The sequence below is a fragment of the Balaenoptera borealis genome (assembly GCF_965194805.1).
Source record: "Balaenoptera borealis genome assembly, chromosome: 11".
NCBI lineage: Eukaryota > Metazoa > Chordata > Mammalia > Artiodactyla > Balaenopteridae > Balaenoptera > Balaenoptera borealis.
In genome coordinates, this window is record NC_138868.1 from 38,890,626 (window position 1) to 38,908,430 (window position 17,805).

At 45.3% G+C, this 17,805-nt stretch overlaps 1 protein-coding gene across 1 annotated transcript; it reads right to left on the reverse strand.

Annotated features, from left to right (window-relative positions):
- Window positions 1-995: 995 nt before the first annotated feature.
- LOC309606006 (serum amyloid A-2 protein) lies at window positions 996-4,258 on the reverse strand. Its single transcript, XM_082342530.1, has 4 exons — window positions 4,147-4,258; window positions 3,728-3,819; window positions 1,679-1,817; window positions 996-1,288 (listed from the first exon to the last, which is right to left on the reverse strand). The coding sequence occupies exons 2-4, from the start codon at window positions 3,813-3,815 to the stop codon at window positions 1,126-1,128; spliced, it is 390 nt and encodes a 129-aa protein (XP_082198656.1). The 5' UTR covers window positions 3,816-3,819; window positions 4,147-4,258; the 3' UTR covers window positions 996-1,125.
- Between the last annotated feature and the right edge of the window lie 13,547 nt (window positions 4,259-17,805).

Consider the following 17,805-nt stretch of genomic DNA (forward strand, 5'->3'; position numbering starts at 1 on the left):
ACTTTGGTTTTGGTGTTTGGTTTTTTCAGATTACAGATTCCAAGAACTAAAATGATCTAACACTTTAAAGAGTGGTGAATAGGGGCTTCCGTGGTGCAGTGGTTAAGAATCCGCCTGCAAATGCAGGGGACACGGGTTCGAGCCCTGGTCCGGGAAGATCCCACATGCCCCAGAGCAACTAAGCCCGTGCACCACAACTACTAAGAAGTAACATGTTGGGACTTGCGTGGCAGTCCAGTGGTTAAGACTTGGAGCTTTCACTGCCATGGGCCTGGGTTCAATCCCTGGGGGGAGAACTAAGATCCCACAAGCCATGCGGCATGACCGGAAAAAAAAGTAACGTGCTGCTGGCTTTCCTCTGTTGGGAAGGGTCCAGGGAGGGAAAATGACTTCTTCTCAAGGACCTGATACATATCCAATGCAATACAAAACCTCCTGATACTTAATCTTGATGTTGTCCCTATGCCTCCGTTTCTTGACATGTTTGTTCCTGGACACTTGCATAAGGCAAGGAATGTAGAGCGAAGGGAAGCTGCTTTGGAGGCACTTCTGGATGGCACAGACAGAAATTGGTTCATAGATGGATTTGTAGGTGTTGCTGAGAAATGAACAGAAGATCAAGGTGCAGTTGCTGGAGCAGGATTCCACGATCCAGTCCTCCCGAGGCTGTGTCCCCTGCCCGCACACAGACACCACTGAGGACAAACTAAGGGGACTAGACCCCAGGGCAGAGAAGCTGACAGGACACAACTGCCAGGGAGTGAAGAGGCCTGAATACAGAAGGGCCTAGAAAGAGCACCACTGTGACCAGAGGGGCCTGGAGGGGCGCGGGTCTGATTAGGGGAAGGGGTGGAGCAGGGTGTCTGCCCTGTATGATGCTGAGATTGTGTCCCCGACACCCAAGACACAGGCACAGACTCGGCCTTCACGTGGGTGTCCAGCCATCACCCCTTGGGAACAAACAGGCTGTCCTTATATCAAAGAATAACACACAGTTTTCAACATTCAATCTCTTAAGCATTTATTAGATCTGCTGGCATCTGTGGACAGAGAACTCACTAGCTCAGCATCCCTGCCCTTGGGGGCTCACAGCCCCGTCGTCTCCTGAGCAGAGTGAGAGGCAGCTCAGTACTTGTCGGGCAGGCCGGGAGGTCTGAAGTGATTGGGGTCTTTGCCGCTCCGGCCCCATTCATTGGCAGCCTGGTCGGCCCTCGAGTCCTCCAGTCCGTGGCCACTGTCTCCATGTTTAAAAAAGTCTGTGACTCTCGGAATCATCTCTCTGGCATCGCTGGAATGGAGGAGGGCAGGTAGGGGATTACTCCAGGGCTGACGAGCAACAGCCCACCCTCCCCATCTCTCCTCTTTCCAAGGAATCAAGGACTCTGACAGGAGCTAGGAAAGAGGGGATGAAGCCTGAGGCTGCCCGGGCTCAGCACACCTCAGCCCTGCGGGTCCCCTTATGCTGGGTGAACAGCACCCATGGGGGAGGCTTGGGAATCATCTGTCCCACCAGCCTTGCTCTGCTCTTCAGCCACTCAGACGCCGCACAGGACACAGAGGGTGAGGGTGGATAAGAGGAGGAGAGGCCACAGCCCTACAGGAAGTCGTCCAGGGCTTGGCCCCTCCTGGCTGTCGGAGGCTCTCACACCCACCCCTGCCTCCTCAGGGCCCCTGGTACCTGATCACTTTAGCAGCCCAGACGCCCCCAGGTCCCCTTTCGGCAGCGTCACGGTTGCCCCGGGCGTGGAAGTACTTGTCTGAATTTTTGTAATTGGCTTCTCTCATGTCAGAGTAGGCTCTCCACATGTCTTTAGCCCCTGGGAGGAATGCATATAGAGAAAGGATTATCAGGTGGACAGAAAGCTGTGACACACCTTAGAGAAGAATCAAGGAATGAAAAATCTTCCACTGACTCAGTTTCATCCTGTGGCCATAGCACCATGAGTGCCATAGGTTGAGAAGAGCATTCTTTGTGCCTAGTTTCCTGCTCCTGGTAACTCGAATGAGAGTCGTTATGGGGGGAGGGGCACAGCTGTGTTGGACCTGGTTGTCTGGCCCCTATGATGCCGTCTCTGGACTGCATCTCACTTAGGGCTCTATGTGATATGTTTAAAGGAGAGAAGGGAGCTATCACTATAGGGCAGGATTCCTCAGCTTCATACTATTGAAATTTTAAACCGGATAATTCGTTGTTGTTCAGGGCTGTCCTGGGTATTGTAACACGTTTAACAGCATCCCTGACTTCTACCCACTAATGGGCAACTTATTCCCCAAGTGTGACAACCAAAAATGTTTCCAAACATTGCCAAATATCTCCAGGACACAAAATTGCCTTGGCCCCGAACCACTGTTATAAAAGGAAGCTGCATAGGATAAGATCCAGGGGACTTGGGTGAGTGAGGAGGTGACATGGAAGACAGATTCTGAGAAAGGGGCAGACATGCAGCACCTCTGCTCTGACACCTAAGAAATGTATTCCTGCTGCGCGAATGTGCTAATTGTGACTTGATTCCCCTGCCTGTTAGACACGTGAATGGCATCTTGAGAACTTTCTAGTGGACGGTATTGATGATGTGGGCTGCTTGAGGAAGCAAGCCCTTGAGCAGTGGGTCTTTTCCTCAGCCTGGTTACACTTTCCAATCATCCGGGGAGGTACTGAAAGTCCCATGAGCCCTACCTCACACCCCAGGCCAATTACCTCACACTCTCTGGGGTGGGTCTCAGGCATCAATAGTTTTCATTGCTCCCCAGGTGAATCCAACATGCAGCTGAGATTGATAAGCCCTCAGCTTGAGGAAGTGGTACTAGGACAAGTCTACCCAGCAAGAGCTTTGGCCTCATGCACAGCTGGGTTCAAACTTCTGTCCTGCCACCTGCTGACTGGCACTTAGTCCCTGGGCAACGGACTCGGCTGCTCTAAGCCTCGGTTTTCTCCCCTTCAGATGGGGGAAGATGCCTCCCTCACGGAGATACTCTGCAGGTAAGTAGGTGACCAACTGTCCCAGCCTAACCAGAATTGCCCCTGTTTTCCTGGAACTGCCCCAGTTAACGTTGAAAGTGTCCTGGAAAAGTCCTCAGACCTGGGCAAAGCAGGAGAGTTGGTCACCCTGAAGTGCATGTAAGGGCCGAGTTCCTACTGGAAGCTTGATATATGTTATTAGGTTCCCCCCCCACGGTCGCACACGGTTTTTTTGGTCAGTTAAAAGGCTAGAAAAGGGTGGGAAACAGACTAAACCAGGGACAGTGTCACTGAGTATAGGAAGCAGGAGCAAGAGCTAAGCTGAAGGTCCCTGAATTATCCAATTAGGAAATGGAAGGTAAGAAGGAAGCGAAGAAGAAGAGTGGAAGGAAGGAAGGAAGGAGGAGAGAAAGGGAGGGAAGAAGGGAGAAACGGATGGAGGGAGAGAAGAAGAGAAGGGAAATAGATGGATAGCTTTCATCCTACTTCATGCAATTGGTCTGAGGGAAATGCTGTACCATTTCAAGACTTACTTTGTGTCTTCCAGTCAAACTTCCATTTCAGCTGGGAATGATGATTGTTCTTTCTCTAGTAACTGATTGACATAAATCCTGTGGTTTTCAATCTGTCTGAATAAAAGCTCCCCAAACACCTGGCACCTTCTACCACATAGGGCGGCACCGCCTAAGACAGTAGCTCCAACCCTTAAGAGTGCTCAGGGTGAATCCCAGAGGCCCTTGGGTGCCATCCCCCCACCATCAGCCTTACCTTCATAAGCCTCACCAAGGAAGGAAAACCATCGGCTGTGGACTCCCAGCACCAAGGAGCAGAGAACGAGGCCTGTGAAAAGCTTCATTGTGCTGAAATGAAAGGAGAGGGTCAGGGAGACACGGACAAGCCTTGCACACCCACTTTGGGATTTGTATGTCAAGGAGAGCCCATCTGTTCTTTTCCACTTGTTCTCATTAGACTCTCAGTGGTCCTCCTAGGGAACATTGCAGTAGGACCTCACTCGGAGCCGCTAGCCCTCAGCGCTGAACCCACCAACCCTGAACCAAGATTGTCTAAGAGGTCACCAACGTGTCTACGGTGGAAGAAGAGGGCAGCTGGGGCCTAGCTGTGTCTTGCTAAAGCGGCCTGTAATTAATCAAAAAGCATTTCCCATGCACCACTCTGCCAGCACTCACCTTATACAGGACAAATACAAAACAGAAGAATTAAAGTAAGTGTTTTCAAAGAAAGCACTCCTTGGAGAAGTTTCTCACCTGAAACCGGTGGAGCCGACCTGCTGGGGACAGGTGGCTGTATTTATACTGAACCATCCTTGCTGGGGTCATGGGGTGAGAAGGAAAGCCAGACTGGTGCCTGGAGGAGAGTCCCTGCAGGTCATTTCTCCTACAAAACTGCAAAGAGTAACTTATTGGAGACCAATGGCTGTCCTCATCCACAGGTCATTTTCCTCATTGTGCAACCCTGAGAAAATAGGTAGGCCTGTTCTGCCTGGTGGCCACTGTCAGGGGTGGAGGTGCTGAGGCCCGGGCCACCCGGGCTGTGGAGAAGAGGGTGTGGAGCTCCAGGATGGAGGCCCACCAGCTGCTGGAAGGTGTGTGGTTAGAGGATGTTCCTTCAGCCTGGACCTTGCTTTCCTGGTCGTTTCCTCAGGATGGTCCCTTCTGGACCAGACAGCAGATGTGCCAGAAATTAAATCCTTTGAGCTCATGTCCAAATTCTTGAGCTTCAAAACTGACAGTCCAGCTCCACCGAATCACATGTGTGCCCTGAGCACTTTCCACCACTCTGTGTGCCTATGCTGAGCTTTCAGCTCCAAGGCAGTAGAGAGCCCTCTCAACCTCCTAGCCAACAGGAGGTGTATTATCTAAGCCGGCTCTTGAGATGGGAGTAATCCTAGTAGAGGGGAGTTCCTGCTAGTTCCTGCACCCTGGAGATGCATCTTAGTGGGAGTGAGAGTGTTTTGGTGCAAGGGGCTACTGTGTAAACTCTAAGAAACCTCTAATAGGACAGAGGGGTGTTAACAGCTGTTATAGAAAATGGCAGCCCAACTGGGGAAGTGACAGGCTCCTAGTCAGGGGAATGGTGGGGGTGTCTGCTGTATTTTCCTGGTCGGGGTGTGTGTGGGGTGTCACTGTGAGTCAAAAATATCAGCAGGGTCTTCCCAGCAGATGAGGCCTGTGTATATATGAACAGAGCTTTCAACTCTCAAGGGAAAATCCTTTGTGCCTCATCCTAACCTGGAGATTAAAAAGTACAAGAAATGCAAACCATTTCTCAAGTCCAGGTGCCTTATAGGACTATTTTAAAAACCTCTTCCAAGGACCAATTTAAATTTAAGTTAACACAAACCATGTCTGTCTTGTCACCTTTGTACATATAGTGCTTATCATGCTATCTGGTAAATAACAGGCACTCTTTCATTACTTTACTCATTCTACAGTTACTTGCTGAGCTGTCCCTACATGCCAGCACTCACCTGGGTGCTGGATGTCTCTAGCCACATGGTGTTTATGTTGTAGTGATTAACCAATAAGTATATAACACAAATAGTGACATCCCTCATTATCTAAATCTAATCCATTCCTGACGGTGTGTTGCGGAGCAGTGGTTTTTTGGGGGTCAAGGGTAGCAAATTTTTGAATATCAATTATATTACAAGAGAAAAAATAATAATCCCTCCCTAGCCAATTTTTACAAATAATATCAGAAATACTCGAACACCTGTTTAACAATCTATCAATGATATCTACACAATATAAAACAAAATACCAATTGCCTAATTTTTTAATAATTAATGAGCCCATTAGTCGGTGTCTTGTGTGAAATCCACACTAATACTCTAGAAAGTCGAACACAAATTCTGTTTTCTTCCTATACTGCAACAAATATGCACCGTAAACTTTAAAAATTAAAAAATTTTTAAAGATAATGCCAATAATTTTTGTATAATAACATATACAGGAATATTGGCGACAGAATAACTTAAAAAATACACATCTAAGATTAATCTCTGTCCAAATTCAAGGAGCTGGGTGACAGTCTTTTCTACCTGGCACTGGAAATTCTGTATACAGATGGTTGTAAACAATGGTCTGAAGCTATAGATGATGCAATTATTGAAACACACACACACGCACACACAAACATGTTAAATGGACGTCTGTTTATATTGCCTTTACTTTTTATCACCCTGATAATATGAGACTGTGTTTGCAGTTAAATTTTTGAATAGATATTAATGTTTAATGTGTCTTGATCACTCTGGCAATGGGCATCACTGTTTTCTGCAGGGTCTAAACCTAAGGGTGGCCTTAGGTAGAGATATTGACACACATCACACATATCACATACCAGAGAGATAGCAGAGTATCTGGGAATAAGTGCAAGTAAGTCAGTGGATTTGGTGGTGGGACCTTGTGGAAGTTCATTTCTTTTTTTTTTTTTAATAAATTTATTTATTTTATTTTTGGCTGCATTGGGTCTTCATTGCTGTGCGCTGGCTTTTCTCTGGTTGCAGTGAAAAGGGGTTGCTCTTCGTTGCAGTGCGCGAGCTTCTCATTGTGGTGGCTTCTCTTGTTGCAGAGCACTGGCTCTAGGCGCGCAGGCTTCAGTAGTTGTGGCACATGGGCTCAGTAGTTGTGACACACAGGCTTAGTCACTCCGTGGCATGTGGGATCCTCCCAGACCAGGGCTTGAACCCGTGTCCTCTGCATTGACAGGTGGACTCCCAACGATTGCGCCACCAGGGAAGCCCTGGAAGTTCATTTCTGATTGCTTCTATTTTTCAGTGAAATATGGAGCAAAGTCATCAACTGAGAGGAGGATGGAGGAGGAATAGGTGTTGGAAGTTTCAGGAGAAAAGTGAAAAATCATCATCTAGGAGAATGGCACAGGGAATGAACTGAGGAAGTGTAGTCAGATTGCAAGGCAGCTCGAGGTTAATGACCATGAATTGAAAGTGAGACCTGTCACTGTGGTTGTGTGTTTTTCTCAGACCACATTCAGTTGCCAAAGTGTAGACTTGAAGTAAGTGGGGAATTGGATATCACCACTCATTAAATACTAGTTGAATTATTGGATGAATTAATACATGCAAAGGTCAAAGGAGAATTCATTTAAAGATGAGGGAGGGTTAAAGTATAGAGGGAGCGAGTTAACAAAGGGAGAGTGACTGAGAGTGAAAGATGGGCATAACAGATACTCCAAGGTCCAAGAGTCCACAGGACCACTAGGGATGTGGTTGCCCAGGTGTAGTAGGAGAGCAGGTCTTTCTCTGATAAGGGAAGGAAAGGAGAGAGGATGAGGAAGACGTATTTTGAGATGGAGGATGGAGAACTGAGGGAAACCAGGAACACCTGTCTTTACCTGTCACAGGACTCATCACTCTCTACCTGTTTGCATTTCTGAGTTTGGCACCACAGTGCACAAAACCCAGGGGTAAGAACCTTGTCTGACTTATTGACAATCTGCTGTATCTCTAACACCTAGCACAGCACCCCAACTATAACAGGTTCTTTTTATTGATTGAATGAATCAATGAGTGAATGAAGGAGGAGACTGTTAGAGGTCGTGTGTAGGTAGAGTTTGGAAGTTAAGAAGAATGAAAAAGCTTTGAAATGATGTGCACTGTGTAGTATCAGTCATTTAGAGATGAATATGGACATTGTCTATATGCAGTGAAAACCCAGCCTACTTGAATGGCTGAACTTACTGTCAAAAAAATATATCCAGAAAGCAAACACTTCTCACCACCTCCACAGCTTCCATCTCATTATTCTGCACCGTCATCTAGATTATTGTGATGAATCCCTAACTGGCTTCCATATTTCCACCCTGGCTCCCGACTAGTCTCTTCTCAGTACAGCAACCAGACTGTTAAAACACAAGGCAAATCATGTCACTCTCTGCTCAAGAGGATCTCAGTTTTACCCATAGCTGAAACCAAAGCTCTGCAATGGCTTACAATACTCTGCTCTGTCTCACTCACACCTCATGGCCTATGTCTCTCCTCTCACTCCTTTCCCTCCATCCACCACACTGGTCTCCTCCCTGATCTTTAAACACTCCAGGCACATTTCACCCCAGGGGCTTAGTTATTTATTCCTTTCATCTGGAACATTCTTTTCCCAGATATTTGCATATTGGGGCTTTGGGAAGAGCAAGATCTTAAATTTCAGGATGCAAGAAGGTTCAACAACATAATTAATGTCACTAAGAGTGTTGGCAGCAAATATGTTGAAATGAGGGTTGTAAGTGACATGAGGAAATTTTCCAGGAAGGTGGGAGAGGACTGGGGAGATCTATCAGCAAATATAATAGAGACATGCTTTGCCCCCAAATATTGCTAATCAGATTGTCTATTTCAGAAGCATCCTGTGGGCGTCTGAAGAATGCAGAGTCATGGGCCAGAATCTTGAAGGTTCTGATTCAGCAAGTTTGAATGCCTGTGTTTCAAAATATCCCTGTTTTGGAAATCACTTGTGTAGAGAACATTGGTCTGGAGAGAGAGCAGTTAAGAATTTGACAGGGACTTAGGAGAAGACACTCCAAAGAGCATCGGGGGTAAATTCTGCGGAAATGGCAGTGGAGGAAAAAGGGGATGGAGACCCCCCTCTTCCCCATTCTATTGTTCCGGAACTGCAGGAGGTGTACCCCAGGGGAGAAGGTGACAATAAGGTGGAATCGACATGGGAAAGGCAAGTTTCAGGTTTTTCTAACAGGGAAAAGAAATAGGCAAAGATAAAGGGGAGTACTCACCACAGAGCCTTCTCACCCAGGGCTCAGAGGAAGGGCAGGTAGAATGTAAAGAGGTCTGAGTCTGACCCATAGAGCAATTAGTTTCTGTTAAGTGAAAGAAGGGACAGGATGACAGGGGTAAAGGAAATAGTGGTTTAGCGTATTGTTTAGTGACAGCAGGCTGGGATCATTTACTGCTTTGGGCTGAGTGTGCAGTGCTGTGCTGTGGAAAGCTGATACTGATGAGCCAGTAGAACTGCCCCCCACTCCAAAGTCCAAAAGGACTGTAAAATGAAACAATGGGGTTGCCTTTCTGATCTCCCCCTCCTCCTATTAACAGAAGTTCTAGAGAGAATAGAACAACAAAGGAGCAGGGTAGGAAAGAGAGGTTAGAGAGAGTAGGTAAGGTATACTCCCAATACATGTTTACTATGAAATATTTATGAGACGTTGGTCTTTCAAGCTGACACACAGTGTTCAAACTTAGTGTCTATAGGCCTAATAGGCCAGGTCTTTCTACCTTCCGAGATCTCTAATTACTGGGAAGAGGATCCCAATTTTCTCCTTAGGGCAGGGGTGCTCTATTTATCTATGAATTCATCTTTTATAGAGTCACAGCCAATTCATTCTTTCTCACATGTATACCAGGTCTCCTGGGAATGCCTCTCTTTTACTCATTAAGAAAACAATCCACTTCCATACAAATGAACTTATCTACAAAACAGAAATACTGTTACAGATGTAGAAAACAAACTTATGGTTACCAGGGGGTTAGGGGTGGGGGAGGGATAAAATTGGGAGATTGGGGTTGACATATACACACTACTATGTATAAAATAGATAACTAATAAGGACCTATTGTATAGCACGGGGAACTCTACTCAATACTCAGTAACGGCCTATATGGGAGAAGAATCTAAAAAAGAGTGGATACATGTTTATGTATAACTGATTCACTTTGCTGTACACCTGAAACTAACACAACATTTTTTTAAGTTAATTAATTAATTTATTTATTTTTGGCTGTGTTGGGTCTTCGTTTCTGTGTGAGGGCTTTCTCTAGTTGCGGCGAGCGGGGGCCACTCTTCATCGCGGTGCGCGGGCCTCTCACTATCACGGCCTCTCTTGTCGTGGAGCGCAGGCTCCAGACGCGCAGGCTCAGTAGTTGTGGCTCACGGGCCCAGTTGCTCCGCAGCATGTGGGATCTTCCCAGACCAGGGCTCAAACCCGCGTCCCCCGCATTGGCAGGCAGATTCTCAACCACTGCGCCACCAGGGAAGCCCCTAACACAACATTTTAAATCAACTCTCCTCCAGTAAAAATTTTAAAAAAAGAAAGAAACAATCCACTTCCAAACTCCTTTCTGATGGAGAAGCTGTAGAGAATATAAATGGCTTACTCAAGTACCAGAACCAAGAATGCACACAAAGCTTTGGCCGGTGCTCTTTCTACTCCAGCCCCTTGTCTCCATAACTTAACAAATTCTCTCTTCTGAGAACTGGCAAACCTCTTAAAAATATGATGGATGGTTTATGGTAATTCTAGGTTGCATGATTTGGTTTGGGAGAACGCCACTGGACACAGCAATCTGAGCTTCTGGCAGTAGAAACCAGAACTTTGCCCATTCTATCTTTCCACGCTTATCTCGGATAGAAAGATTCATTACGAAACACCAGAATACCATCCCAGTAGAGATTGTGACACTGAGTTCCCATCACAGACCCTAAAACCCAGCCACCTGGACTTAGAGGCAGCATTAAGAGCCAAGCCCTGGATTTGGGCACACCTAGTATGACTTCTGCTCTGTCATATACTCATATTGTGGAAGAGCATTTACTGACCTGGAGAAGCATAGTTAACATCTAAGGAGAAAATAATGTAATAGAATATGATCCCATGTTTGTTAAAACACATTTTTCTCACTGTGAAAGATAACCTAGGAAGTTGTATATCAAATGGTATCCACGTTTCTAGGTAGTGGGAAGTGTTCATCTTATTCTGGGTTTTTAGGATTTCCTACAATATGTTCATTCATCAGCTATTCAACCTTCAATGCAACAGCCACTACACTAGATGTTGGGCATATATTGCAGGGAGAGGGGACAAGAAATAACCAGGTCCAGGCTATGCCTTCATGAAAATGAGACTTGTAATTGGGGAGAAAAATGATTATACATGCATAGGAGAGGAAGCTCATACTTATTTTATGATAAAATCAGTAAGATTCCAATAAATAAAATGGAAAGACTATGTACAAAAAGTATAGTGAAAGAAAAGAGAAGGCAAGGTGTCACTCATCCCCCTAAGATTGTTATCTCCCCCAAAGAACAACAATCCTCAGATATTAACTTCATGCCTCATTCCCATCCTGTCCTCCTTAAAATTAATAAAATCAGAAATGGCTCAGCTGTCAAAGGTTCCCTGCGCCTTTACTTCCTCCAGCCAGCAGGCTCTCCATTACTGTGGTAGGGAGGGCAGGGGAAACGATCTTCCTCCTGTTTCTTCTACCTAACATGCTCATCATTAAGCACGTAAAAGGACCAACAATTTTTTTTAATAAATTTATTTATTTATTTTTGGCTGCGTTGGGTCTTCGTTGCTGCACACAGGCTTTCTTTAGTTGCGGCAAGCGGGGGCTACTCTTCGTTGTGGTGCATGGGCTTCTCATTGAGGCGGCTTCTCTTGTTGCGGAGCATGGGCTCTAGGCGCTCCGGCCTCAGTAGTTGTGGCTTGAGGGCTCTAGAGCGCAGCCTCAGCAGTTGTGGCGCACGGGTTTAGTTGCTCCGCGGCATGTGGGATCTTCCCAGACCAGGGCTCGAACCCGTGACCCCTGAGTTGGCAGGCAGATTCTTAACCACTGCGCCACCAGGGAAGTCCAGGACCAACAATTTAATTAAGGATATGGACTCCTAATTCTGTTTGGTGTGTGTCCCTTCTTGCAAAGCCCACACCTCCTCATGAGAGAGAACACTCTCCTACTAGCATAGAGTTTCCAATCTGCATCCTCCAGGCACCAGGAAATCCCGGTTTGAACCTGTCTGTACTTAGTTCTGAGTCTCTTCCCCCAAAGGCTGTTGTATTGCTCCTCTGAAGCCTCCTGGATTCTAACTGATGGAATGGATCAAGATAATGGACGTGCAGGGGAGCATGGTGGGGTTATGTCACCAGCCCCCTGTTAGCAACAGCAAGGCCACCCTCAGAGCCGGCAACTGGTGTTGCCAACATACCAAAAAGCTCTGCACTGTGTTTTAAAATATTTTATTTTCTTTCTTTTTAAACACTTGCAAAAGGGAGTACTGAATTATAGACAATGCAAAGCGCCAAATCTCTTATGGAATTGTGTAATATTGGTGAAACTAAGAACTCATTTGGGGAAGGGATAAATTTGTTGTTGTTGTTTTTATTGAAGTAGAGTTGATTTACAATATTGTGTTAGTTTCTGATGTATGGCAAAGTGATTCAGTTATACACATATATATTTGTATATATACATATATTCTTTTTCATATTCTTTTCCATTATGGTTTATTACAGGATATTGAACATGGTTCCCTGTGCTATACAGTAGGACATTGTTGTTTATCTATTTTATATATAGTAATGTGTATCTGCTAATCCCAAACTCCTAATTTATCCCTCCCCCCACCCCCTTTCCCCTTTGGTAACCATGAGTTTGATTTCTATGTCTGTGAGTCTCTTTCTATTTTGTAAATAAGTTCATTTGTATCATATTTTAGAATCCATATATGTGATATCATGTGGGAGGGGAAATTTTTTAAGTCCCAATAATTCTTCTTAAGTTTAGTTTAAATTTCAAGTGATTAACAGTAAGTATATCTTATGAATCGTATTAAACCTTCTGTACTTGCTAGGCTCTTCAACTTGTTAAGCATGTTTTTCAATTTTATAAAATAGAAAAGGTTTTCATTTTAGATGAACAATAAAATGTTATGTCAAAAAGAGAGTCCTTTTCCTTCTACATTCATTGGCAGGAAAATCCAACTTGGGAAATTTACTGCTTATGACTGAGCAAAGTCAAACATTTAGATTTTACAGGAGAGTCTGTCTCAACCTGATTAACAAAACAAGGAGTGCTTGTTTATCTCTCTGTGTCCTAAACATCCTGGAACTCCCTGGTTTCTCTTAGTCTTTCTTCTGAGAAATGTGACTTACAACACAGTGGTTCAATAAACGAAGTATGTCCACATCCAAGTGATTCGCCTTCCAATTTTCTTTGAACTAACTTGATTCTCTGCCTAAATGGAGACTCACATCTCTCTTGATACATTGCGTCTTGCCATACTCCCAGCAGTGTATCCTCTGGTCAGACTTGCTGGATGAGCATACTGCCCAGAAGCAGAGACCCCACTTCTCCGAAGCCCCCAGCCTGATTCAGGAGCTCCAGGCTCACCAGTTACTTCCAGGGATGGGTAACTCACAGCATGGAGACCTGACCCCAGGTCAGAAGGGAAGCTGGGGCAGGTGCCACTCAGAGAAAGACTGGGGATAATGACGTGAGCCCCTGCTTGGCATACCTGCCCTTCTTGGCGTACAGACCTGCCCACCTCCAGGACCTGTACACTTGAGAAAGGCCTGGAATTACTGGCATTTGGACCAGTGAGAAGGTTTTAGGGTCAAGGAAAAACAGCCATGGCTTCCTGTGGTCCAGCTGGCTACCGCATGTCCTAAATGTGCTTCTCAGCTTCCACCAGGACTTCCCTTTTCCCCAACTCTAATCTTGTGGGATCCCTCAGACAGATGGGGAGTCATCAGCTGGGGAAGGAAATACTTTGTGCTTCCTCAGACCTTCACCCCAATCCCATCCCAACTGCAATGAGATTTATAAGCTCTAAGAATCTGAAAAAGAATAGATACCTGTATACGCATAACTGAATCACTTTGCTGTACACCTGAAACTATCACAACATTCTTAATCAGCTATACTCCAATATAAAATAAAAAGTTAAAAAAAAATAAATCCTGACTTTTTGTAATGCGTCGGGGCTAGCACCTCACCCTGCCTCTCAACTAGTATTCCCGCCTGGCTGACTCAGATGCTTTCTGTCCCTCTTATGATGTGTGTGGGGTTTTTGGTTGTTGTTTCTTTTTTTTCTATTTTCAACGTTTTGGCTTTCTTTTCTTCTTGAAATACTTGTAACAATAAGATGATTTCTGTTTAAAATATAGGTTTTCTTATTATTCGGGTATGGATGGTAAGGCCAACAGATCAGGAGACAACTGCCATTAAAAACACAGTGTGTTACTCACAGATCCCCAAAGAAGGGGACACATCACACCAAGGGGGACGGGGTGGCCACACGAGGAAGCACCCAGGGTGGGCCAGGGGACAGAGAGAGGGGGAGAAAACGTGACAAACGCCTTTATTGTGGTTTCTGTGGGAGGACCAGTGAGGCAGGGTGAGCGGGTTTAGGACCGGCTCCTTTGAATACTTTCAGCTGGCTCTCGCTCGGCATAGGGGCTGGTTCCTAGCTGTCTGGTACCTGGCTCTGGTGTGATTAGGGCAGGTGGATAGTGGCCCAGAGTGTGAGGGCGCAATAAAGGAGGTGGTTGAGGTGTGAGCTCTGGATTGGTTGGTTTGTATTTGAAAGGCTCACTCACAGGTTAGTTTACTATCGCAGGGTAGTTTACTAACCTGTAAGAATTGGCTACCTCTGGGAGAAGCAGTCCCTCCAGGGGCAGGGAGGCCCCAGGATGTGAAAGCATCAAAAACACAGATACAGAATGGAAAAACATGTTTAACACAACTTCTGAGGCATCCTTGGAGTGGCTCAGGCATCCCGCTGCTGCCAGATGAGCCAGGCTGTATGAGGCTCTTATCAGTGGATGTTGGATCCTTGCCTGGCTTGCTTTATCTTGTTGTAAATCCCTGTAATCTCTACTCCTCTACCTAAATGTCTCCAGTCTCAGTCCACACCCAGCGGTCCACTCTTCCCCCTCTGCAGAATGGTCAAGGACCTAGTGAACTCCTCAACGGCAGGTTCAACTATGTTCTAGAGTTCTTGTCAGTCAAAGTGCAAGTGCCTCCTCTTTTCTCGGCTTTTACACATTTTTGTCCCCAGCCTGCCACTCCACAATCACAACCCAAAAAGTGCACTCTCTATGTCCTCCGCCACCTGCCTGCATCCACCCCGCGGAAGCTTCCATTCCTACATCCCCAGTGTGTTCCATCCACTGTTCACACTCTTCTTTCCCCGGTCTGCACCACACCTCAAGTAACAATCCGGTCACCTTGATGCCACAGAGCACTGGCTGCACTACTTGTGCCTGTGCAGGGAGGATGAGATCGGATGCCCATTGGGTCCTCACCATCTCTGCCACATCTCTCATGAACCGTCCCCAGGTGCAGTCCAACACCATTTTAACATTGCCTGTAGGATGGTGAGACGGAGGGTGGTACACACACTTCTCCGTGGGTCCCCATTGCTTGATGTGAAATTGTTTCATCCAGACCTGGGTTAAGGATGATCTTCAAAGCTGTGTGGCCCTACCTCTCTGGTGCCTATTAGGGACATAACTGGTGCTGCAAACATCTCTCCGTTCTCTTGGTCCCTGGGGATGCCCTCTGGCCCAAAGACAGAGATAGCAGTCACAGTTGTCTCCCCCCTTGGGGTAAATCCCAAGATCACGCATCTCAGAGACCAGTGCATGTCCCCTCTTGGCCCTTATTTTTTTTCATTTACTTATTCATGGACCTTTATTCACCCATAAAAAATAAATCTGTTGTGTCCCTTAAAAAATTCCACTAGGAATTTTTGATTAGCATTGCACTGAATTTATAAATTAATCCAAGGAGAACTGATATCTTTACTAAGTTCAAACATCCTCTCCATGAACATGACATACATCCCCCACTTTTTATCCCTTAACAAACTTAAATTTTCTCTGTAAATGTTTGTGTATTTTTAAAGTTTTCCCTAGATAGTTAATGTTTTTGGTACTATTTTGTATTGTATTTTTTTAACTGTTAAGAATTGGTGTTGGGACTTCCCTTGTGGCGCAGTGGTCAATAATCCGCCTGCCAGTGCAGGAGACACGGGTTTGAGCCCTGGTCCGGGAAGATCCCACATGCCGTGGAGCAACTAAGCCCGTGCGCCACAACTACTGAGCCTGTGCTCTAGAGCCCGCGAGCTACAACTACTGAGCCCGCGAGCCACAACTACTGAAGCCTGCACACCGAGAGCCTGTGCTCCGCAACAAGAGAAGCCACCGCAGTGAGAAGCCTGTGCACCGCATCGAAGAGTAGCCCCTGCTCACTGCAACTAGAGAAAGCCCGTGGGCAGCAACGAAGACCCAACGCAGCCAAAAAAAAAGAATTGGTGTAGAGAAACACAATTGATTTTTTATGTGAAACATGGCAATCTCACTGAATTCTCTTAATGGCTTCATTAGTGTGCCATTTGATTCTGATGGGTTTTCTACGTAAAAGGTTGCATCATTTAGAACTAATGATAGTTTCATTTCTTCTCTTCCATTTCTTATCCTCCTCATGTTTCTTGTCTTAGCAATGGGCAGGTCCTCCAGGAGAATGTGAAACTGAGGTGATCAGAATAGGACATCCATGTCTCGTTCTTGGCCTTCTTGAGAATGCACCTAAAGTTTCTTCTTTACACATAATATTTGCTATAAAGCAATGATTCTCAAACTTTTTTGTCTCAGGGTCCCATTATACTCTTAAAAATTATTGAGGACCTCAAAGAACTTTTATTTATCCTGACTCTATCAGGATTTAACACACTGGAAAGAAAAAATGTTTAAGCATTTAAAAACACAATAATATATTGTGCTGTTATGAAGTTTTATGAGGATTGAGTTAATTTATGAAAAACCCTTTGCAGAGTATCTTAAAAAATGGTCAAATAAATAAATGAATAAATAAAAACACAATAATAAATCCATTACGTTAACATAAATAATATATTTTAATGAAAATAAGCTTTTTCCAAAACAAAAAAATTAATAACAAAAATAGTAGCTTTACGTTTTTGAAAAATTTTAAATATCTAGCTTAATAGAAGATAGCTGGATTCTCATGTCTGATCCTGCACTCAATCTGTCACAATACATTATTTGGGTTGAAGTATACGAAAAAATTCAACATCACACAGATATAACACATAGGTAGAAAACAAGAGAGCATTTTAATAGCATTTTAAGATAATTCAGGCAATTCTTTGATATGATACCAAAACTTGACAAGTGGTAGTTTCTTAAAGGTCAGTTGCAATGTAGAAATCTAAAACCATATCAATGAACATTTCATACCCAGTACACTCATGAGAAAAATGAGAATGAAAAAGGAAAAGAATATCTTAGTGTTACTGTGAAAATAGTTTTGATCTCACAGACCCCCCTGAAAGGGTCTTAAGAGACCCTCAGGTTTCCCTAGAACACACTATGAGAACTGCTGCTATAGATTATTGGTATTTAACCTTTATCAAGTCAAAAAGCTTCTCATTATTTTATTATACCTCTCTCTTTTTTTTTTGTCATAATAGGTGTTGACCCTTATGAAATGCATGGCTGAGAGGCTGAGAGGGCTTTCTCTGCCCTGGAGCTGAGAGCTCAGCACAGGTACACAGAGTGGTGGAAAGTGCTCAGGGCACACATGTGATTCGGTGGGGTGGCCTGTCAGTTTTGAAGCTCAAGGGCTTTACACATGAGTTCAAAGGATTTAATTTCTGACACATCTGCTGTCTGGCCCACCAGGGACCATCCTGAGGAAATGACCAGGAAAGCAAGGTCCAGGCTGAAGGAACATCCTCTAACCGCACACCTTCCAGCAGCCAGGGGGCCTCCATCCTGGAGCTCCACACCCTCTTCTCCGCAGCCCGGGTGGCCCGGGCCTCAGCACCTCCACCCCTGACAGTGGCCACCAGGCAGAACAGGACTTCCTATTTTCTCAGGGTTGCACAATGAGGAAAATGACCTGTGGATGAGGACAGCCATTGGACTCCAGTAAGTTACCCTTTGCAGTTTTGTAGGAGAAGTGACCTGCAGGGACTCTCCCCCAGGCACCAGTCCAGCTTTCCTTCTCACCCCATGACCCCAGCAGGGATGGCTCAGTATAAATACAGCCA